The following is an 18,326-nucleotide window of genomic DNA, read 5'->3' as shown; positions in this document are numbered from 1 at the left end:
ATCTTCCATACTCTTGTGGCCCTTTCCTGTGTTTTGACATTGATACCAACCCACATCCCGGTGTCTCCTAACAAAAATCAAAGTCTGCTCCCCAACTTGCGCATGTGCCCTCTGTGCAGAAGGCGGGGTACCTCCATTCTTGTCACTCTTCACCCCAAACCGGAATTCTTCAAGCTGTTTCCTTCACGAGGTTTGTACTCCTCCTGTGTGTTTCTCAGGATTCTCTGAATTTGTCCCATTCTTCCATCACTCTGCATTCAGCTACCATCTGTGTTTGTTCCCTAGCAGATGGGCGGCCCCTGGATTCTGGAGCTCTGCTTTTCTCTTTTTTCTTACCCCCCCCCCTCAGGATCAGGACATTGTCCCTGGCATTTGCCTCCCACCTTGTTTCCCTGTTATTGTTCTCTGAACAAACTCTGCACTCATGTAGCCTCCTCTGTACGGTTCTCTTGTACACCCTTCTGAGACCCCCCCCCCATTCTGAGAAGCAGCAGGAGGCCGGTTTTCTCTGTTTCTAAGCTAGTGTATTCCTTTCATTTCCCTTTCCCCTTTTCTTTTCCTCTCTTGAAACTTTCAAAAGAAGAGAACAGATCATATACTGTGCATAATTATGGGTGAGAGATGAATTCTAAGTTACCTAAGTTACAAAACAAAAAATAGAATACGTAACTTCGATTACGTGAAATTTTAAGGAGCTTTTGCACAAACATACATTAATGCCTCTAGGATGAGAAGGAATGTGGTCAAAGTTAGGTATCCAAGGTCCTCGGTCAGCGGTCAGGAGGAGATAGGCTCCACAAGCTATTTCCAAGCAGATCCAGGATCCCAGGATTTGGGTCTCATTAACCCACAGCCGGGGGATTGGCCATGAGGATAAAAGGGGAGACTGAGGTTGGAGTTGTGGAAGGACAGGCTGTTAATGCAGAGGTGTAAAGGGCACTACGGTGCCTGGCACACAGTAGGTGCTTCATAAGTGCTGGTTCCTGGAATGAGTCAGTAGAGCTCTGAGATCCCTTGGGAAAGCAGTTTAAAACCAGGCCAGTAAAATGGCTGCAGTGGCCGTACCCTTTGTCCTGGAAGTCTCGTTCATACCACACGGAGATCCCTAATAAAGAGGAAGTCTCTCTTCCTTTTTGTGGTCACAAAGAACTAGAAACGCCCCTTTGTGGATCGTGGAGCAGGGAAATACTGGTGTTTGGTCCTGCGATCGATTCTGCCATTTTTTCCCTTTAATTTTTGTTTTTGTCATAAGAGTCGGGGGAGGGGGGGAGGAAATGGCAATGTACAGAGAAGGCTGTGATACAGGGAGATGCTCAGTGGTTGTACAAGCCCCCAGAACTGGGTCCCCTCTGCTCCCTCGATGCCCTTTGAAGACCTTTGGGTTCTAGGTGCACTTCTCCTATTAGAATGCAGGTGCAGAGTGCCTGGAGGCCACACTTCTCTTCCTGGGTTTGCCTTATCAGGCCCCTCCTCGCTGAGTCATCCTGGGCCAGTCTGCCTCAGTTTCCTCCTCTGTAAGATGAAATCTGGGGCCAAGAAAACCCCGAAGGGAGGGCTCAGAGTCGAACGTGAGGGGAAGGACTGACCGCCAGCACTACCTTCACCGCCGCTGCTCTGTAAAGTTCTTGGTTACTCTGGACCCCTGGGTTTGCACATCAAAGTTCCTCCATAGCTATTTTCATCAGAAATGCTCGAAATCCTCTCTTCCTTGAAGATCCTTCCTCTGTTCCCCCTCCCCCCAGCCTCCCCATTCCCAGGTGACGCTGAGCTTTTCAGGTTAAGGCCTTTTAGGGTAGGTAGACACCCTGTAGTGTTTTATTTAGTATTTCATTCCCCCCAATTGTGTGTAAAAACAGTGTTCAACATTTGCTTTTAAAAGTGAGGTTCAGATTTCCCCTGCCATTGAGAAGGTGAGCATCTTGATACAGGCGGTATGTGTGTAGTCCATGTTAGTCAGGCTTCTGGACAGAAGGCTCCCTCCTCCTCCTCTGGGAACCCCTGCTTTGCTGTCCATCTTCCCCCTGTCCCCCTGGCTCGCTTTCCTTTGAGTCCTTAGTCATGTGCGCAGGGTTATAAGCATGGAGCCCCTGGGGGCCACCTTCCTCCTTTTCTATGTTAGGATCCTGAGTCTTAGGGGTTAATTGACCAGCCCGTGGTCATCCTGCACTCTCTGCTCTGCCATACCTGACACGTAAGCTCTCCGAGGGCAGGGACTGCTGGGGTTTGGGGTCTGAATCCTTCCCTAGCCTCTGGCCCAGTGCTTTCCCTTAGCCTCTGACCCAGCAGCATTGACTTTCCAGAGTGCATCTGGGAACTGAACTCAATTCTTCTCCCCGGGATACTGGGGAGTGCTCCCTGGTCCTCATTCGTTCCTTCTCTATAATGGCTGGGCTAGCCCTCTGGAGGGTCTCAGGATCAGTCAGAGGATCATGCGGCTCATTAAAGATAAATCCTGGACTCTGGAGCCTAAAGTCTCCCTGCTGAGTGCACTGTGGCCGAGAGACTGACCCTCTCCCTCAGCCCTGCAATCCTCCCCTACGATTACCCCACCACACCGCATTCAGCAGGCGCCAATCAGTGCTCTGCTGTTTCAGATTCAAGTGCACCTTTTCAGAGTTCCAGCCCTCTGCATCTCTCCACAGGCGTGCCCTTGATAGTAACCCTTTTATCCTCCGAATTTCTGTTTCCCCTCAGTACTCAGACCGGACCAATCCAATGGACAAACACGTGGAGGTGATGGTGGACAAGTACGGCTTCTCCTCGGCTCCGGTAGCAGCCCAGCTCTTCGGATGTGCCGGCAAAGAGCACATGGAGAAATATGGTACCTGCGGAAATGGGGTTCAGTGTGATGGGGGTGGGGAGCCGGCCATTCAGGTCTGGGCTGCAGAGCACAGAGGGCCTGGAGCTGGGTCCTTACTCTCAGAAAGCTTGCACGTTGTTGGCCACGGACCCTAGCTCGCCTCCGCGCCTCAGGGCCCTCGCCTTGTCCTTGGGGACTTGGATGGCTCCTCCGGCCTTCATGGTATCTAGCCGGATGGGATTTGCTTCTATTACGTGGGGAAGCCACATCACTCTATTAGAGTCCTGGCTTGTGGCCGTCCTCATTGCCCTGCCCTTCTCCTTTGTCCTCCTGGTCTGTGCTGCAGCACGTGTGGGTGCGGGCTGGCATCCTGGGCTCCCACCCTGGAAGGCAGGCCCTGGCACGTCCTCCAGGCCCGGTCGTTTCAGGCTGGGCCCGCTGATAACTCTTATCTGAAGAACAGCCTAAGTCAGCCTGCAGAGGCTGCCCCGTGAGGCGCTTGTGGGATGATACGTATTGGAGGCATTGCAGCTGCCAAGGGGCTGAGGGGCTGAGGGGCCGAGGGAATCCTAACATCATCTCTGAGATACCACTGCCTGCAAAGGAAGCGCCATTTCAAAGGTGGCCTTGCCTCTGCTGCATCCTCATCTCTCTGATAGCTTGAGAATGGCAGCGGCTGGCTCGAGCAAATCCGCTGAGAAAAGACCCTCAGAGGGCGTGAGCTCTAGCCCTGCCCCACTTGTGGAGGGCATCGCCACTTGGCAAAGTCTCTCTGCTCACCTGGGCAGGGGCACTTAGCTTCGGGAGATCCTTGGCCCAAAGGCCTTTCTTGGGGCAATCTATTTCCTTGTTTCACTGGAAATACTCAGGAGGGTCACTTTTTATTTAGCATTGAGAACAACTAAGTGATCTAGATACTGAAAAATCAATTTTCTTTGCATTTTCAATTGCACTTGGTTGGTTAATCCTATCTAGCTTCTTTTCTAGTTTGTTTTATGAAGTTAAAAGAAAAAAAAAAACTGGACCCTTTGTTGCTCTTCTTACAGTAACTGAAAACGTAGCTTGTTGCAAGTTTTATGCCCACTGTACAGATGAGGAAGCTGAGACTCAGAACGTTGCCGTGGCTTGCTCATTTTCACATGGTTCATAAATGTAGGAGCCAGGCAGGCCTTGGGACCATTTCCCCTGCCGCCTCTCAGGATGGGCCTGGAAGACATGTGGGAAGCAGAATGTGGCCGGTCTCCATTGTTGGTGCTGCAGGCGTTAACGAGCACAGGCCTCTTTTGGCAGTGTTTGTCTCAGTTCGGATTTTGTGACATTTAAGACAAATGCCAGGAGAATGCTAAGATTGGACACAGTTTAGTCGGCACGTTATTCCTCATCCCCATGAGCTTTCACTGAGCCAGAGACTTGGTCAGAACTTATGGGATTGGAGATTTGCTCAGAGCTCTTGATATGTCCCACAGGTGTGTACAGGAGAGTCTTCATGGTTTGTGAGTATTTTGAAAATTAGAAGATTGACACAGCTGGGATGCTGATCACTCACCCTCGCAGGGGAGTGGGGATGCTCACGTCTTTCAGAGACGCATCATCTCATTTTAGGAAGGGTTTTCCTTCCCTTCAGCTGATGAAATCTATGTCCTAAGAATTCCCACCAAAAGGGGAAATTCTGGGTTCTGGCCCAGTCCAGCACATCCTGTGGCATGGGGTGTCGGGAATCGTGTTCCTGCCGAGTTTTCCCTAGCTGTGCTTTTGGGTCATTTTGGTCCAGGCAGAGCCTTCGGGAGGTCGGATCTGAGGCTGTCACTGAATGAGACTCACAGTTGCCCCCAGCCCACATCTGGTCCTTCAGTCAGAAGCGGTCACTGCTGCCGAGGCTCCTCCCTTTGTCACCAGCCTCCCCTAAGTGCCTTGGGTGGGGGCAGAGGCCAGAAGACTGTACCTTAAAGAGGTCCAGATGGGTGTAGAACTTATCCCAGCATCTCTGGAGGGCTTCTGGCAGCCTTTACTTCCGGCAGACTCCCGGGCATTTTCCTGGCTTGTTAGCGAGCCCAGGGAACCAGAGCTGAAACCAGCCCTTGGGTCAGGTAGAATGGGCTGGAGGGTTTCTGCTTAGTCGTTGACTCAGTTTGATACCAAATTCCCATTTAATGGTAAATAGATTTTAATGGGGTGGCCTTGTTTGAAAAACTCTCCATGTAGAGTTATTAAATTAGATAAAAGATACCATTACCTTTTATTAATATTATATATTACCCTTTTATTAATTATTAAATATTAATATCAAAAGAAATATTAAATTAATAATTAATGTTATCAATTATTATATTATTAATAACATAATACATTACCTTTTATTAATATTATATAAACAAAGCGATATCCATATACTTTAGCAGATGTTTACCTTGTCCACAGGTACAAAAATTGAACATTTTGCAAAAATTGCTTGGAAGAATCACAACCATTCAGTCAATAATCCGTAAGTATCCAGAGACACGGCAAGGTTTCCTGCGGCGTTATGCAAAACTTCACTGCTCATGATGAAGCAGAGGCTGAGCGTCCGACTCACGCTCTCTGGACTTCCAACACAGAGTCCTTTTCTGAGCCTCCTTCCCTGCTGCCCCTGGTCTTCCCTGTAGAAGGGAGATCAGCCACCAGGAAGAAGCTTGCATCAGAGGTGCTGGGATAAGATGAAGGGGACCTGGGTTCGAGTCAAGTCAAATAGCACTTTTTTTTTCTTTTTCAGAATCTCAAAATTTTCCTTTTAAAAATAATAATAGCCCTTGATTTTTCAAAATGCATGCAAAGATGATTTTCAACATTCACCCTTGCAAAACCCTGTGTTCCAGATTTTTCTCCCTCCCTCTCCCCATCCCTCCCTTAGACAGCAAGTAATCCAATATAGGCTAAACATGTACAATTCTTCTATACATATTTCCGTAATTATGATGTTGCACAAGAAAAGTCAGATCAAAAAGGTTGGAAAGGAGAAAGAAGAAATAAGCCATCAACAAAAAAGGGGACAATGCTAAGTTGTGACCCACACTCAGGAGCCACAGTCCTTTCCCTGGATGTAGATGGCCTGGATCATCTCATTGATGAAGAGAGCTACGTTCATCAGAACTGATCATTGTATAGTCTTCTTGTTGCCGTGTACAGTGATCTCTTGTATCTTGTTGTTGAAGTATATAACGATCTCCTGGTCCTGCTCCTTTCCCTCAGCATCAGTTCCTGTAAGTCTCTCTAGGCCAGCCTGAAATCCTCCTGCTGATCGTTCCTTACAGGACAATAATATTCCATAACATTCATATACCATAACTTACTCAGCCTTTCCCCAGCTGGGGGGCAGCCCCTCTCAGCATTTATGACTTTGTGCCAGGCCCTGTGCCAAGCTCTGAGAGTACAAAGGAAACAAGCAGCCCCTGACCTCATCTAATGGGGGAGACAACATCAGAATGAATGTGGACCAGCCCGATCCTCTCGGGGTTAGTTGGAGAGAGCCCACTGTTGGGGGAGGCCTCTGGGCCCTGACTCAGCCCTGGGACGGACAGAGGGTGAGTGAGCCAGGAAGTGGAGGTCAGCGGGGTTCTCTAGGGGCTCGTGGCTCGGTCAGGAAGACGTGATTAATATATTAGGTGCTGAGACAACAGCACAAGATAGATTTGAACTCACTGCAGTCACAGTGTGCGAAGAGAGATGCTCATGGGAGGCGGGGGATGGTGAGAAGGGAGAACTCAGCCATGTGAAGTCATGGAAGCGGGGAGCTGGAGGCTGCCTCGTGGAGGAGCCACCACGCTTGGTCTGTGTCACCTAAGAGGGAGAACAGGGCTCACTGGTGAAGCTTTGCTCCTGGCATATAACTGGCTTTCCTTCAGGATGCCCAGTGCCTGGGCCCTGGTCAGGCTGGGCCCGGGCTCAGAATGGCCTTCCTTACTCTAGGCCCCGGACTCTCCGGCCGCCTTCCAGCCTCAGGTGCTGTCTCCTGGAGGAGGCCCACCCCATGCCCCTGCTTGCCAGCGCCCTCGCCCAGGCATTTCTCTGTGTGCTGCTTCCCCAGTGGAGTCTTGAGGAGGGCAGATGGCTTTGACTGCCCAGCCCCCCATGGCTCCTGGCACAAAGAGTAATCAATGGGAATGAAATATTGGATAAAAGAGTGGGTTAGTGTGGGGAGAGGCCTGAGGCGGGAAACCCCAGAGGAGGGCATGGTGGAAGAGGGCCTGGCATAGGGAGGAGAGGAAGATGGTTCTCTTCTGCGTGGAGATGGGAAACGAGCCCTGCGTGCTGGTCATTTGGCCACTCTGCTGAGCTTGGCTGGGAGCGGACCCTCGAGGGCTCATAGGGAACAGAGCTGACCTCCCTGGGAATTGTGAAGGAGGCGGAGAGGCAGCAGAAACTGGTCATGCTTCTCTGCATGTGCCCGTCCCCTTTTTGTTGCTCAAATGCTTACCTATCCTTTAAGGACCAACTCCAAGACCACCTCCTCCTCCGGGAAGCCCTCCCTCACTTCCTTTCAGCAGCTCCCTTCCCCTTGGATCCGAGAGCTTTGTTTCACTTCCTTAGGCACTGCTGCTTGTGTTGTGCCTTTCAGTTTATCTTAGTTGTTCCTGGAAGCTTGTGTGGGCACACTGTCTGCAAACAGAAGGCACTCAGTTGAGCCTACAACAAATCTTTATTAAGTTCTTGTTACATACAAAATACTGGGGGTGCAAATAAAGGCGAAAAGAATCCCTGCCCCCCAAAGAGCTTGCATTCTAATTGAGGAAGACCCCCCCCCAAAAAAAAAAAAGGGAATTGGAAAAATCAGGGAGGAGGAGGTACCGGTGAGAGGGTAGTGGGTGCAGGGCCCTGAAGGCTGCCTGGCTCTTGACCTTCCTTAATCGGCACTCGCAGGAGGAAGGTGTCTCTGAGGCGCACGGGCTCCTAGGGGCCAAAGCAGCCGAGGCCTGTGCCATGTCTGGGGGGCCAGAAGCAGAGGGAGGAGGAGGGAAGTCCTTTTGTCTTCATCAGCTGTGACTCCTCCACCCGGCACAGAATCTGGTGCAGAGGGAACGGATCCATCTGAACGCCCTTGGCGCTTGTTACTATGTTACTTTTCAAAAGGAAAATAAAGCAAGAGCAAGGATTTGGCTTTTATCAAAATTTCCCTTGCTTTGAAGAGTATCTTTGGATAGGAACTCTTTGTGTCCAGGAAGATGCTCTGCAGAACACTGCAGCCCTTCCCCCGCACCCGGAGTTCCCTCCGTCCAGTCCCTCCCTTCCCCAGCCTGGTAGCCCCTGTCTCACAACTGACCGTTTTGTCCCCAGGTATTCCCAGTTCCAGCAAAAGTACAACTTGGAGGAAGTGATGAATTCTCGAAAAGTCTTTGATTACTTGACCGTCTTGCAGTGTTGGTAAGAACACTCCATCTGACATGGCGCAGAATCTGCCACAATTGCTCCTGCATAAACCGGGCATGTGACACAGGGCTCCCCAGATGCCCCTTGCTCGCCCTCCATTCTCTGCGAGCTCTTGTGCCTGTGGTGGAGCCCCGGGCTCTCTCTTTAAAGCTGTGTCAGTGCCTCCTGTTTCTCCGTCCTTCCCACCCCCTCCTCCCAAGCAGGCCCTCTGCCTCAGCCTCCGGCCGCACTTGGAGCTCACTGCTCTGCGGGCCACTTTGTCCTGGGCCTACCAACCTCCCGGCTTCAACCCCGCCTTGAGAGGAAGTTGCAGGGTGAGCGTCCAGCCCCTCACCTTTGGTCCCAGTGAGTCTGCCCCAGCTGCAGCCTGCTGTGAGGTTCTGGGCTGGCCTAGTGAGGTCCCCGGAGGGCCGGAGGGGACAGAGGCAGGCCCTTCGTGGCTGAGCGGGGGATGCTGCAAACCCTTGGCCTCGAGGCAGCTGGAGACACTGCAGGCGTCTTTTTGTGGATGCTCCTTCCCTCTCTCAAAGGGGCCTGTAAGGGGGGAGGCGCCTTCTTCCCAGTCACCCTGTGTCATGGGCAGTAGGGACCGGATGGAGAAGTGGGACCCACAGGGGAGGTCTGTACCTCCTGGGGGCCTCGTAGAGGGCTCGGTCTCTAACCTTTTACCAGAAATGTGAGCAGTGGGACAGCTAAATCAGCATGTGTTCTAGGTTACTTTCCCTGGGACCCACCAGTTCAGAGGGGGCTAGAAGAAGGTGACCAGGACCTCCTGGAGGCACAGGAGTGACTGGACCAGAGCAGGGCTGGGCGTCATTCGTCATTTGTGCTTTCAGTCCCACTTCTGACGGGGCGGCCGCGGCGATTCTGGCCAGCGAGTCGTTTGTAATCCAGCACAACCTGCAGTCCCAAGCCGTGGAGATCGTGGCCCAGGAGATGGTGACGGACCTCTCGAGCACCTTCCAAGAGGACAGCATGATCAAAGTGGTATGGCCTGTGGTCCGAGACCCTCCCCCAGGGAGGGAGAGCGGGCCCCCCCTCCAATGGTGGGGGGGGACTTGGCGTCTATTTTCTTATGCCGCTGGGCCCGCCTGCTCCCTCCGAGCCCTTCCTGTCCTTCACGTGGTCATCCTCTCAGACCTTCTCTTTAGAGAAATATTCCGGGCTTCCCTTGCCTTCTCTCGAAAGACAGCTGTGTGTGCACATTCTCTGCCCTGCCTGTCCTTCTGCTTTCTCTCACTGATCTGGTTATTAAATGAGCATGTACATCAGTGAGACCTGGTGGGCTCCAGGCAGGGCTGGGCTGCTGCCAGACCAAGGGCATCATCTTAGTGCGGGGGGCTCCCCACTGAACCAGAATCAGATTTGTCAGAAAAAATCCCTCAGTGACTCCCAGTTATTGGCTCATTAGGCGACCCTGGGGCTGCTGGGCAGTTCATTGGAAAACGCCCCCTCTGCCAAGGTGATTCTTCTCCGGGCCCGACTGCTAGAGACGTGCTGTTTGGGAAACGCAGACTGGGAAGTCTGTCCTTAGCATCCCTGCTCCCGATGTCTCTGAGAACCAAGCGCCGCCCTAGAGGCGTCAGACTTGTCCCCGTGGGTCCGGGGACTCCAGCGGCCCTGCTCCCTTGTGGTCGGCTGGTGTGGCAACGTCGGCCCAGGGCAGGCCCACGAGAGCCCGGGAAGTTGTTCTCCACTGGGGGCCCCAGAAAGGCCTGTGCCAGCCAAGGGAGTCGCGGTGTTGGCCGTCTGTGGGGGTCCGGGGGGCCGCCTCCTGCAGGAACCCCCTTCGGGCTCCCACCAAGATGACCGCTGCCCATCCTCTGGCGGGCTCCACCCTCTGCCAGCAGGGGCCCGTCCAGGTCAGCCAAGCCCGGAGACCTCACTGGGCGCTGCCGCTTTGTCTCATTCTGGCTTCAGGTCGGCTTTGACCTGAGTAAAGAGGCGGCCAGACGGTGCTACGAGAAGTCCGGTCTGAAGCCCAAGGACGTCAACGTGATCGAGCTCCACGACTGCTTCTCGGCCAACGAGCTCATCACTTACGAGGCCCTGGGCCTGTGTGCGGAAGGTACGGCTGCTGCGGCCGGGCCCTCCGGGCTTGTGCCGGCTCGTGAGAGTGTGTGTGTATGTGTGGTGAGCATGTTGTGTGTGTCCGTGTCTCTGTGTGTGTCCGTGGGATGCTCTGAGCTTTGCAGAGCACCTAACAGGCGATCACAGCAGCCTGGAGGTCGGTGGAGGAAACCGAGGCAGGCAGCGAAGAAGTGACTTACTCACAATGACACAACTGGGTCCGGAGAAGTGGGAGGCTCCCCCCCCCCCAGGGAGGCTGGGCTCCGACCTCGGCCCTGGGGGCTCAAGCATTCCCACGGCCTCACTTCATGGGAGGACAGAGAGCCCTCAGAATGACCCCCCCCATCCCACCTGGCCCTTTGCCCCTGAAGGTCCTTGGGGGAGCAGTGGATCCTGGGCCTGGAGAAGCCTGGGGCTCCTGGGCAAGGGCAGCTGGTCTTTCCCTTGTTCCCAGGGCTCTGTGAGGGAGGGGACCCTCCTGGTGCGTGGAAGCCTTCCTCAGCCACCAGCTTCCTCCGGCTCAGTACACGCGTCTTAGAAGCTCTGCACGAGTGTTTTTCCCACCTTCCAAATAGATTTTTTTTTTCATTTCCTGGGTGTCAACCCCCCATTTCCCTCCCCCTCTCCTCTCCTAGGGAGCAATCCCTTATCACAAATAATTAAAAAATAAAAGAGGAAGAGGAAAAACAGGCTGTGAAACTTTGAAACCATTGGCCACGGGCCCCGCCCTTCTGCAAGGAGCAAGGGTCCTTCCTTCTCTTCCTGGGTTCCAAGCTTGTTCTTGACCAGGTCACAACATCTGATCTGGATTGTCTTTTCATACACATCATTGCGACAGTTTACATGACTCTTTCTGTAGCCCTCTGTCTGAATTGTCTTAAGTTGTATTAACATAAAACATTCACTTAGCTTTCCAAACATCACGGCAAACTTAAGAAGCATCTCTGGTGTCAGCTTCAGTTTCATTTTTGGCCTTTATTTTTTTTAGGAAAGGCAGGCGAGCTGATTGACCGAGGAGACAACACTTATGGAGGGAAGTGGGTGATAAACCCCAGTGGGGGACTGATTTCCAAGGGCCACCCCCTCGGGGCCACAGGTAATCCCTTTTATCTCCGGCCCTGCACTGAGCTGGGTGGTTCTGGGGAGGGTTGAAGGGGGATGGGTGTTCTCGCCTGAAAATTGGCTGTTCACATCCTCTGACCACCTATCGGTTGGGATTGGCTTGTATTCTTACAAAATTGAGTGACTTCTTGGTGCTTTTGAGGCCTTTATCAGAATTCTGGGTGTAAACTTCTTTGCCAGTTTTCTTTCTGCTAAGTGTATTCTCTAGGCTCAGACATGCTTCTAGAGCGGGGGCTTCCCCCCTTTCTTTCTGTTGAGGATCCCCTGGGCAGTCATTCCGGGGGAGCAGGAACCCCTTCTCTGAATGGTGTCTGCGAGTGCCTCGGATAAAATCTACGGGAAACCCTACAAAAGAAACTACTTAGGTTGACCACTGTTATCCACGTCCCAAAGGCTCAGGTTCCTGGGCCTCTGAGATTTCCCCCCTTAGGTCAGAGGAAGACCCCACTCAAGAATGAGTGATCTCCTGCAGGTGTCTGCCTCCTCCCCTCTGCTGAAGAGGCTCTCTGTGGAGTCCCGGATGGCCTCCTCCCTTCTCTCCTTGCCTTCTCTGCAGGGTTGGGTCTCCTCTTGGCTTCCATGGCACCGCACCCTCACGGCCTCCTCCGGCCCCTCTGATTTCTCTTTCCCCGAGCTCTGGGCTCTTCCTGCCTCCTCCGCCTAGTTCCAGCCTCCCTCCTTTTCTTTGCCTTGGCCTGGGTCCGTTCCTTCGACTTCACTCAGTGTCTCTATGCAGTGGGCTCTGTGCTCTCTGGCCAGGCTCAAACTGCCCAGGGCTCCACCCTCTCTGCTGAGAGGCCCCCCAGATCCTCTGCTTGTCCCTCAGACTTGGGGTAATGGAGATAGGTGGTGTCACTTGCCCCCCATCATCCCCTGGGAGCTCATCCCCTGCCCCCCTTTCCTTTGCTCCATGTGGCCCCAAAAGAAAAAATAGCAAGGAGGGGGTTTAGTTCTATTCCCTGATTAAGCCCTTACTGGGTTTGATGACTGTGCTGGGCAGGGGTGCTTCAAAGAAGGAAGAAGGAGGGCACCTTCTGCCCTCAGTGAGGGGCTCCAGGGCGGCTCCCTTCTCCTGCGCCTGGTACCTAGGAGAGGGTGCAGAAGAGGTCGAGGAGGTAGGTAATCACTTGGTGCTGCGGCAGGGGAGTTTCCTCCAGGAGGGAGCCTGTCAGGTGGGCCATGAGAGTAGGTCTTGGGCCCTCATTGAATTCACATTCCTGGCTGTTTTCATCAAGAGATAAGAAAGAGGATTCCCACCGTTCCTTGGTGTGGCCATTCCAGTGCTTGAGGCTTTGGGTCAATGTCAGGTGACGGGGAGACCACCGAAACCGAGTCAAGTCATCTGACAGGGGCTGACACTTAGTGGAAAGTAAATGTTTACTTACCATAGATTGACATTCGGCCACTTTTCAAGACGAGCTGCCTATGGCCCATGGCTGGAGTGCCATCCAAAACAGAATTAGAGTCCTGGAAAACGTTCTGGGCTGATGATCTCCGAGTTGTCGTTCCATTGGCTGCTTGAAAAACAAATGACAGCAGGTTCTGAGAGCTTCCAAGCATGCTGCAGGAAGACAGGGTGGTGTAGGGGGTGGGACCACCTGGACCTGAATAGGCTCAGTGTAGGCATGAGATCATTCCAGCTCGGTAGGAGCTAAATATTTCCATAGAATTACTTTTAAAATGTGGTGCGTGGATCCATGAGATGTTTAATACTGTCCAATTAGGGCAAATGGGTTTAAATTCTGAAATTATGCATTTTCTGCTTAATTGCCAGTTTAAAACATTTAAAAAATAATGTTTGTTGAATTAAATTTGCCAGTTTTACTTCTTTGGCTAAGAAAGTCAACAAAGCATTTATTAAACACCTCCTATTTGCCATAGAAAGGACAGAAACAGTCTCTGTTCCCGGGATCTCACAATAGAATGGAGACCATCTGTAGGTATCTTGATACCTACAAGATGTGACCTAAATAGATGGAAGGCCCCCTGAGGAGAACGGGACCAAGAATCAGGAGAGCGACTTGGAAAAGACAAAGATACTTTTCTTTTAATGAGAATTTTCATCAATTTTGACCCAGAAAACAGAACTCACAGGGAAATCTGTGTAATCTGTGTAAATATTTAAATGTCCAACACAAATTCTTTGTGGATATTAATAGTGTGGTTTTGGAAGTGCACCCACATTGGAGTCTTTTCAAGGCTTTAAAACCTTATTGTTTCCCATTTATATTGCTGTCATGTTCAATTCAACAAATGTTTATTAAGCACAAAGTGAGAGGCAGCAGGGGCATAATGGACATGGGGCTGGCCCCTAGAAATGAGGCTGGGGTGGGTTTAAGGCTTGCCATTGATCCATACTGAATCTGTGTCACCTAACCGGGCAGCTTGCTACAAGTGGAGGGACTTTCTACATCAGGAATTAAAATCAGAGATAAATGGCTGAGGCGCTCTCCATTGAGATGGAAAGTCCTCACTCTGACCCTCTGGGGAAGCAGCCCCTTACTCTTCTGTTTTAACAAAGTCACCTGACTTCGGCCCTCTCCCATCAGCACCTTGGACTGATGTGCTGTGCAGTATAGACGGGAGTCATCTTACACTAGGGGCTCACCGCTTTATTCCTGTGTATTTATTTGTGCTACGTTTTATGGTTCACTTCTCAGACACTTACTAGCTGTGTAATCCCAGGCAAGTCACTCAGCCTCTGCTTGCCTGTTCCCTCATAGAGTAAACACCACGTAAATATTAGTTCTTATTTTCATCATCATTATTAATTATATATTCTTGTTTCTCCCATTGGCTTGGGATTGGAGTTTTGGAACCCAGGCCTCAGACTTTCAGCTGATCCTGTTGAATTTTGCTTTAGATTTCCAGTAGGAATTCTTTCATTCTTTGTACTTGTCTTCCCAATGTCCACCACACTGGAGTTTATTAATAATCGGTTGTGAAGTGATTGGTTGCTCTGAAAACTCGTGTTAACTTCTTCTGCCTTTGATCTGAAGAAGCTCCTTAGGATTTTGGGGACTCGGCCTCTGTGCTGCATCCGAGTGTTGCTATAAACTGGAAGCAGGCTTCCGTGTTTGTCCCCCTTTAACAGAGAAGTTTTAAGAAGCAATTGAATAAAAGTGTTGATTTCCATGTGAGAGGGAACATATTCCAGATTAAAGGTTCAGATTGCACAATTTAATGTTCTAGTTGAGCAACAGATGGATTGCATACAGTTGAATTCCCTTAAAAATAGTCCAATGTGATTTGATCTCCTTAATATGTCATGAGGCTTGGGAGTTAACTTTTTCTTACACAATCCATGTTCAAGGGCGCTGATCTTGGAGAAGTGCCTTCATAACCTTTACAAATGATCTTGATAACTTAGATAAATAGCAGGAACCCTTCAGTGTGGTTAAAAATTGACAGCAGCCTTTGCTTCTTTCTGTGGTTATATTTAATATGTTTTGGGGGTGAGGGAGATCAGATTTGGCAAAAATGGGTGATATCTTTGTTAATGGAATGATAACTTTGCAGAACAATCAGTTGGCTATTAAAGTATTTGGGGGGGGCTAAAATAAAGTTGTCCATCTGCTTGAAATGAGGAAACATAAATTCTTTTTGGAAATATCTGGGAGATCATTTTTTAAGCCTAGCCAGTTATTTAGAAATGTACAATAGTAATAGTAGTACTAAAACATTGGCCCAAAGTTATATAACACGTTGTACTTGGCTAAAAGCTAGGAGCTGGCACCAATTAAGTCTAGAAATAGAAAATTGGCTAACTTGCAGCCTCGTTAGCTCTCAGCATGTGACTTATTACAGTGGATTTTCAGTGATAGACTTTTTCCCATCAGCTCCCATGCAATGAGTTGGGGAAGCTAGCTAACTTCTGGTATTCAGTGTCATTTTAAAATGAATGTTTAAAACAGATTGGATTTCCTTTTGATGATATCACAGTATCTAGGTTGGAGGGACTTTCTTCTAGAGGCCATTAAGACCATTCTGTATGGGAACAAAATTCCCTTTTCAGAAATAGCTATTCCCACTTTTGTTGCAGGCCTCTGGCAGGCTGTCTTACTCGGGGTTTTTCTCTGGTTAGGACGTCTATCTTTAAATCTTTCTCCAGTTGCTCTTGCTTTGCTCATGGGGGCCAGGCCAAGGGTCATCCTCTTTGCCCATAATAGCGCTGCAAAGGCTTGACATATCTTTTTATTTATTTATTTTTATTATAGCTTTTTATTTATCAGATATATGCATGGATAATTTTTCAGCATTAACGATTGCCAAACCTTTTGTTCCAATTTTCCCCCCCTTCTCCCCACACCTTCCCCCAGATGGCAGGTTGACCAATACCTGTTAAATATGTTAAAATATAAATTAAATACAATATATGTATACATGTCCATACAGTTATTTTGCTCTGACATATCGTTCTTGTCCCCTAGCCTCCTCAATTACTTGCTCCTTCTTTTGTGACTTTGAAGCTTTTTCCACACCTTCCTTGCCATTCTCTTAGTTTTATCCAATATATTAATGTGTTTCCTAAAATATGTTGCCCAGAACGGAACTAGAATGATATATTTGGGTCATGGGTTAGAGCTGGGAGAGACTTTAGAGGCAATATAATGTGAGCCCCTCTCCTTGCTGGTGAGGAGCCAAAGCCAGAGTCCTCTCAATTTGTTCCAACTAGGGTTACTTTTCTAGGCCTACCCACGATGCTTTTCTTACTTTGCCATATCAGTGGTGGCTCATACTGAGTTCACAATCTTAGTGAATCCCCAGATTTTTTTTCAGGTGAGCTTTTGTCTCTCCAAAATTCCCCCTTCTTATCCTGGGGAAATAGAATTTTGGAACCCAAACTCAGCTTTTCTGTTGATTCCTGTTGAATTTTGTCTTATTAGATTCAGCTCTGGGTGCTGTGGCCCGTGGAGATCTCTTTAGACACGGACTCAGTTGTCTGTAAATTCCATTGGCTTTTCTTCTGTCTTTAACTCAGTTGTTGATGAAAATTTAGACAGCACAGGCCCAAGAATAAGGTCCTGGGGCATGCCATAGAAACTGATCTTAATGACTCCTTTCGGGGACTTCAGCCTGGTTTAAGCCCAGCTACTCAGACCATCATTAGCCCCCATCTTTCTCCCTTTTCCTCAGGAATATCACAAGAGACTATTTAAGAAGCTTTGCACAAATCTGAGTAAATTGTACAGGCAGCATTACTCTGATCTCTAAGTCTAGTAACCCTGTCACATATTAAGGCCATTTGACTTATACTGTAGTTGATAAAGCTATATTGGCTCTTAATGGTCCTTGCTGCCTTTCCTTTATGTTTATTTGCCACATTTTAAAGAATACATTTTCATGAGGCGAAGACAGGCTTATTGGCAAATTCCTAAAAATAAACTCAGAAATACAGGAGAAAGATTAAAAAAAAAGTCATATGCTCCAAAATCTAGTTTTGCTTCTATGGTGATTATCATTTTCTGCTTGGGTTTTCTGTTGCATTTGAGGCCCAACTCCCCCACTACTCAACCCCAAGCTATCTTGTTGAAGAGATGGAGCAGTAAGTAGATGTTGGTAGAAGTAAGGAGTCTGATTTTATACTTACATCAGCCTGGTTCAGCTTTCTATGCTTTATCTGGAATAAAGTAGTCATCTTCTAGCCCGAAAGGCCCCCTCTTTCCTCGAATAAATGAGATAAAGCTTCCTGATTTACAGTTGTGACTTCATCCATGGCCTACTCCCACACTTCTGCTTGTACCTCCCTCCCTAAGAGTTGGCTTCACAGTCCTGATATTCTAGATGTGGGGTTTTTAACCTTAGTCCTTGTAAGGGTGGGAAAGCAGTGACATCCTTGTTTCTAGTACCTTTGGTTCCTTGGGTAATCCTCTATTTTATTTGGTGCATTTACAAATATTCTGAGAAAAGGATTTCCCCAATCGACTGCCCAAGGGGCTCAGGATACAAAGAAGTTGCAGGAACCCTGCTCTCCATCCAACCAGACTTTCCGGTCCTAATTCACAGTCCCTTTCACCTACTATAAGCTCGGAACACACTATAACTTGGCTGCCCCAGATATGTCCTGGACTCACCTTCTTCTGTGCCCTTGTCTATACCTACAGCACTCTTCTACTTCCTCACCTGTGAATGAAGGGCTGAAGAAGCATCTATTAGGCACTGCTGTGTGTTAGGCCTTGTAATGAGCAACATTGTTCCTCACTTTAAGGGCTTACATTCTAATAGGGGGAGAGAACAAACACATTTAGGAGGGAAAAAGAGAGCTGGGAAGGAGTTGGAGGTATTTATGTTTTGGGTTCCTGTTTATCTTTGCATCTCTCATAACACTCCCCTCCAGGCCACTGAGGAGAGTAAGCATGTGTTTAGGAAAAGTTTTTCTTTTTTTTTAATTAATTTTATAATTATAGCATTTTTTTGATAGTACATATGCATAGGTAATTTTTTTTTTTTTTTACAACATCATCCCTTGCACTCACTTCTGAATTTTCTCCTCCTTCCCTCCACCCTCTCCCCTAAATGACAGGCAATCCCATACATGTTACATGTGTTACAGTATATCCTAGATACAATATATGTGTGTAGAACCGAATTTCTTGTTGCCCAGGAAGAATTGGATTCAGAAGGTAAAAATAACCTGGGAAGAAAAACAAAAATGGAAACAGTTTACACTCATTTCCCAGTGTTCCTTCTTTGGGTGTACCTGATTCTGTCCATCATTGATCAACTGGAACTGAGTTAAATCTTCTCTTTGTTGAAGATATCCACTTCTATCCGAATACATCCCCATACAGTATCGTTTTTGGAGTGTATAATGATCTCCTGGTTCTGCCCATAAGAAAAGTTTTTCAATTAAGTGAATCAATTTCATTTTTTTTTTTTTTTTGGACTAGACCTGTGATTTTTCTCAGTGTGAAGTGCCTCAGATGAGGAACTT

At 49.1% G+C, this 18,326-nt stretch overlaps 1 protein-coding gene across 2 annotated transcripts in view; it reads left to right on the top strand.

Annotated features, from left to right (window-relative positions):
- The window catches only part of SCP2 (sterol carrier protein 2), a 70,510-nt gene that overhangs the window by 21,316 nt on the left and 30,868 nt on the right, over nt 1-18,326 (top strand). The window contains exons 6-11 of one of the 2 annotated variants that reach the window (XM_074265909.1): nt 2,695-2,821; nt 5,219-5,282; nt 8,108-8,194; nt 9,037-9,187; nt 10,121-10,268; nt 11,259-11,366. In XM_074265909.1, coding sequence (XP_074122010.1) covers nt 2,695-2,821; nt 5,219-5,282; nt 8,108-8,194; nt 9,037-9,187; nt 10,121-10,268; nt 11,259-11,366 — 685 coding nt within the window. Of the gene's footprint in view, nt 1-2,694; nt 2,826-5,218; nt 5,283-8,107; nt 8,195-9,036; nt 9,188-10,120; nt 10,269-11,258; nt 11,367-18,326 lie in introns of both variants that reach the window. The other variant, XM_074265910.1, reaches the window with a different exon arrangement.

This window comes from Sminthopsis crassicaudata, chromosome 4, assembly GCF_048593235.1.
Source record: "Sminthopsis crassicaudata isolate SCR6 chromosome 4, ASM4859323v1, whole genome shotgun sequence".
Taxonomy (NCBI): domain Eukaryota; kingdom Metazoa; phylum Chordata; class Mammalia; order Dasyuromorphia; family Dasyuridae; genus Sminthopsis; species Sminthopsis crassicaudata.
This window is presented reverse-complemented; position numbering and strand designations above follow the sequence as displayed.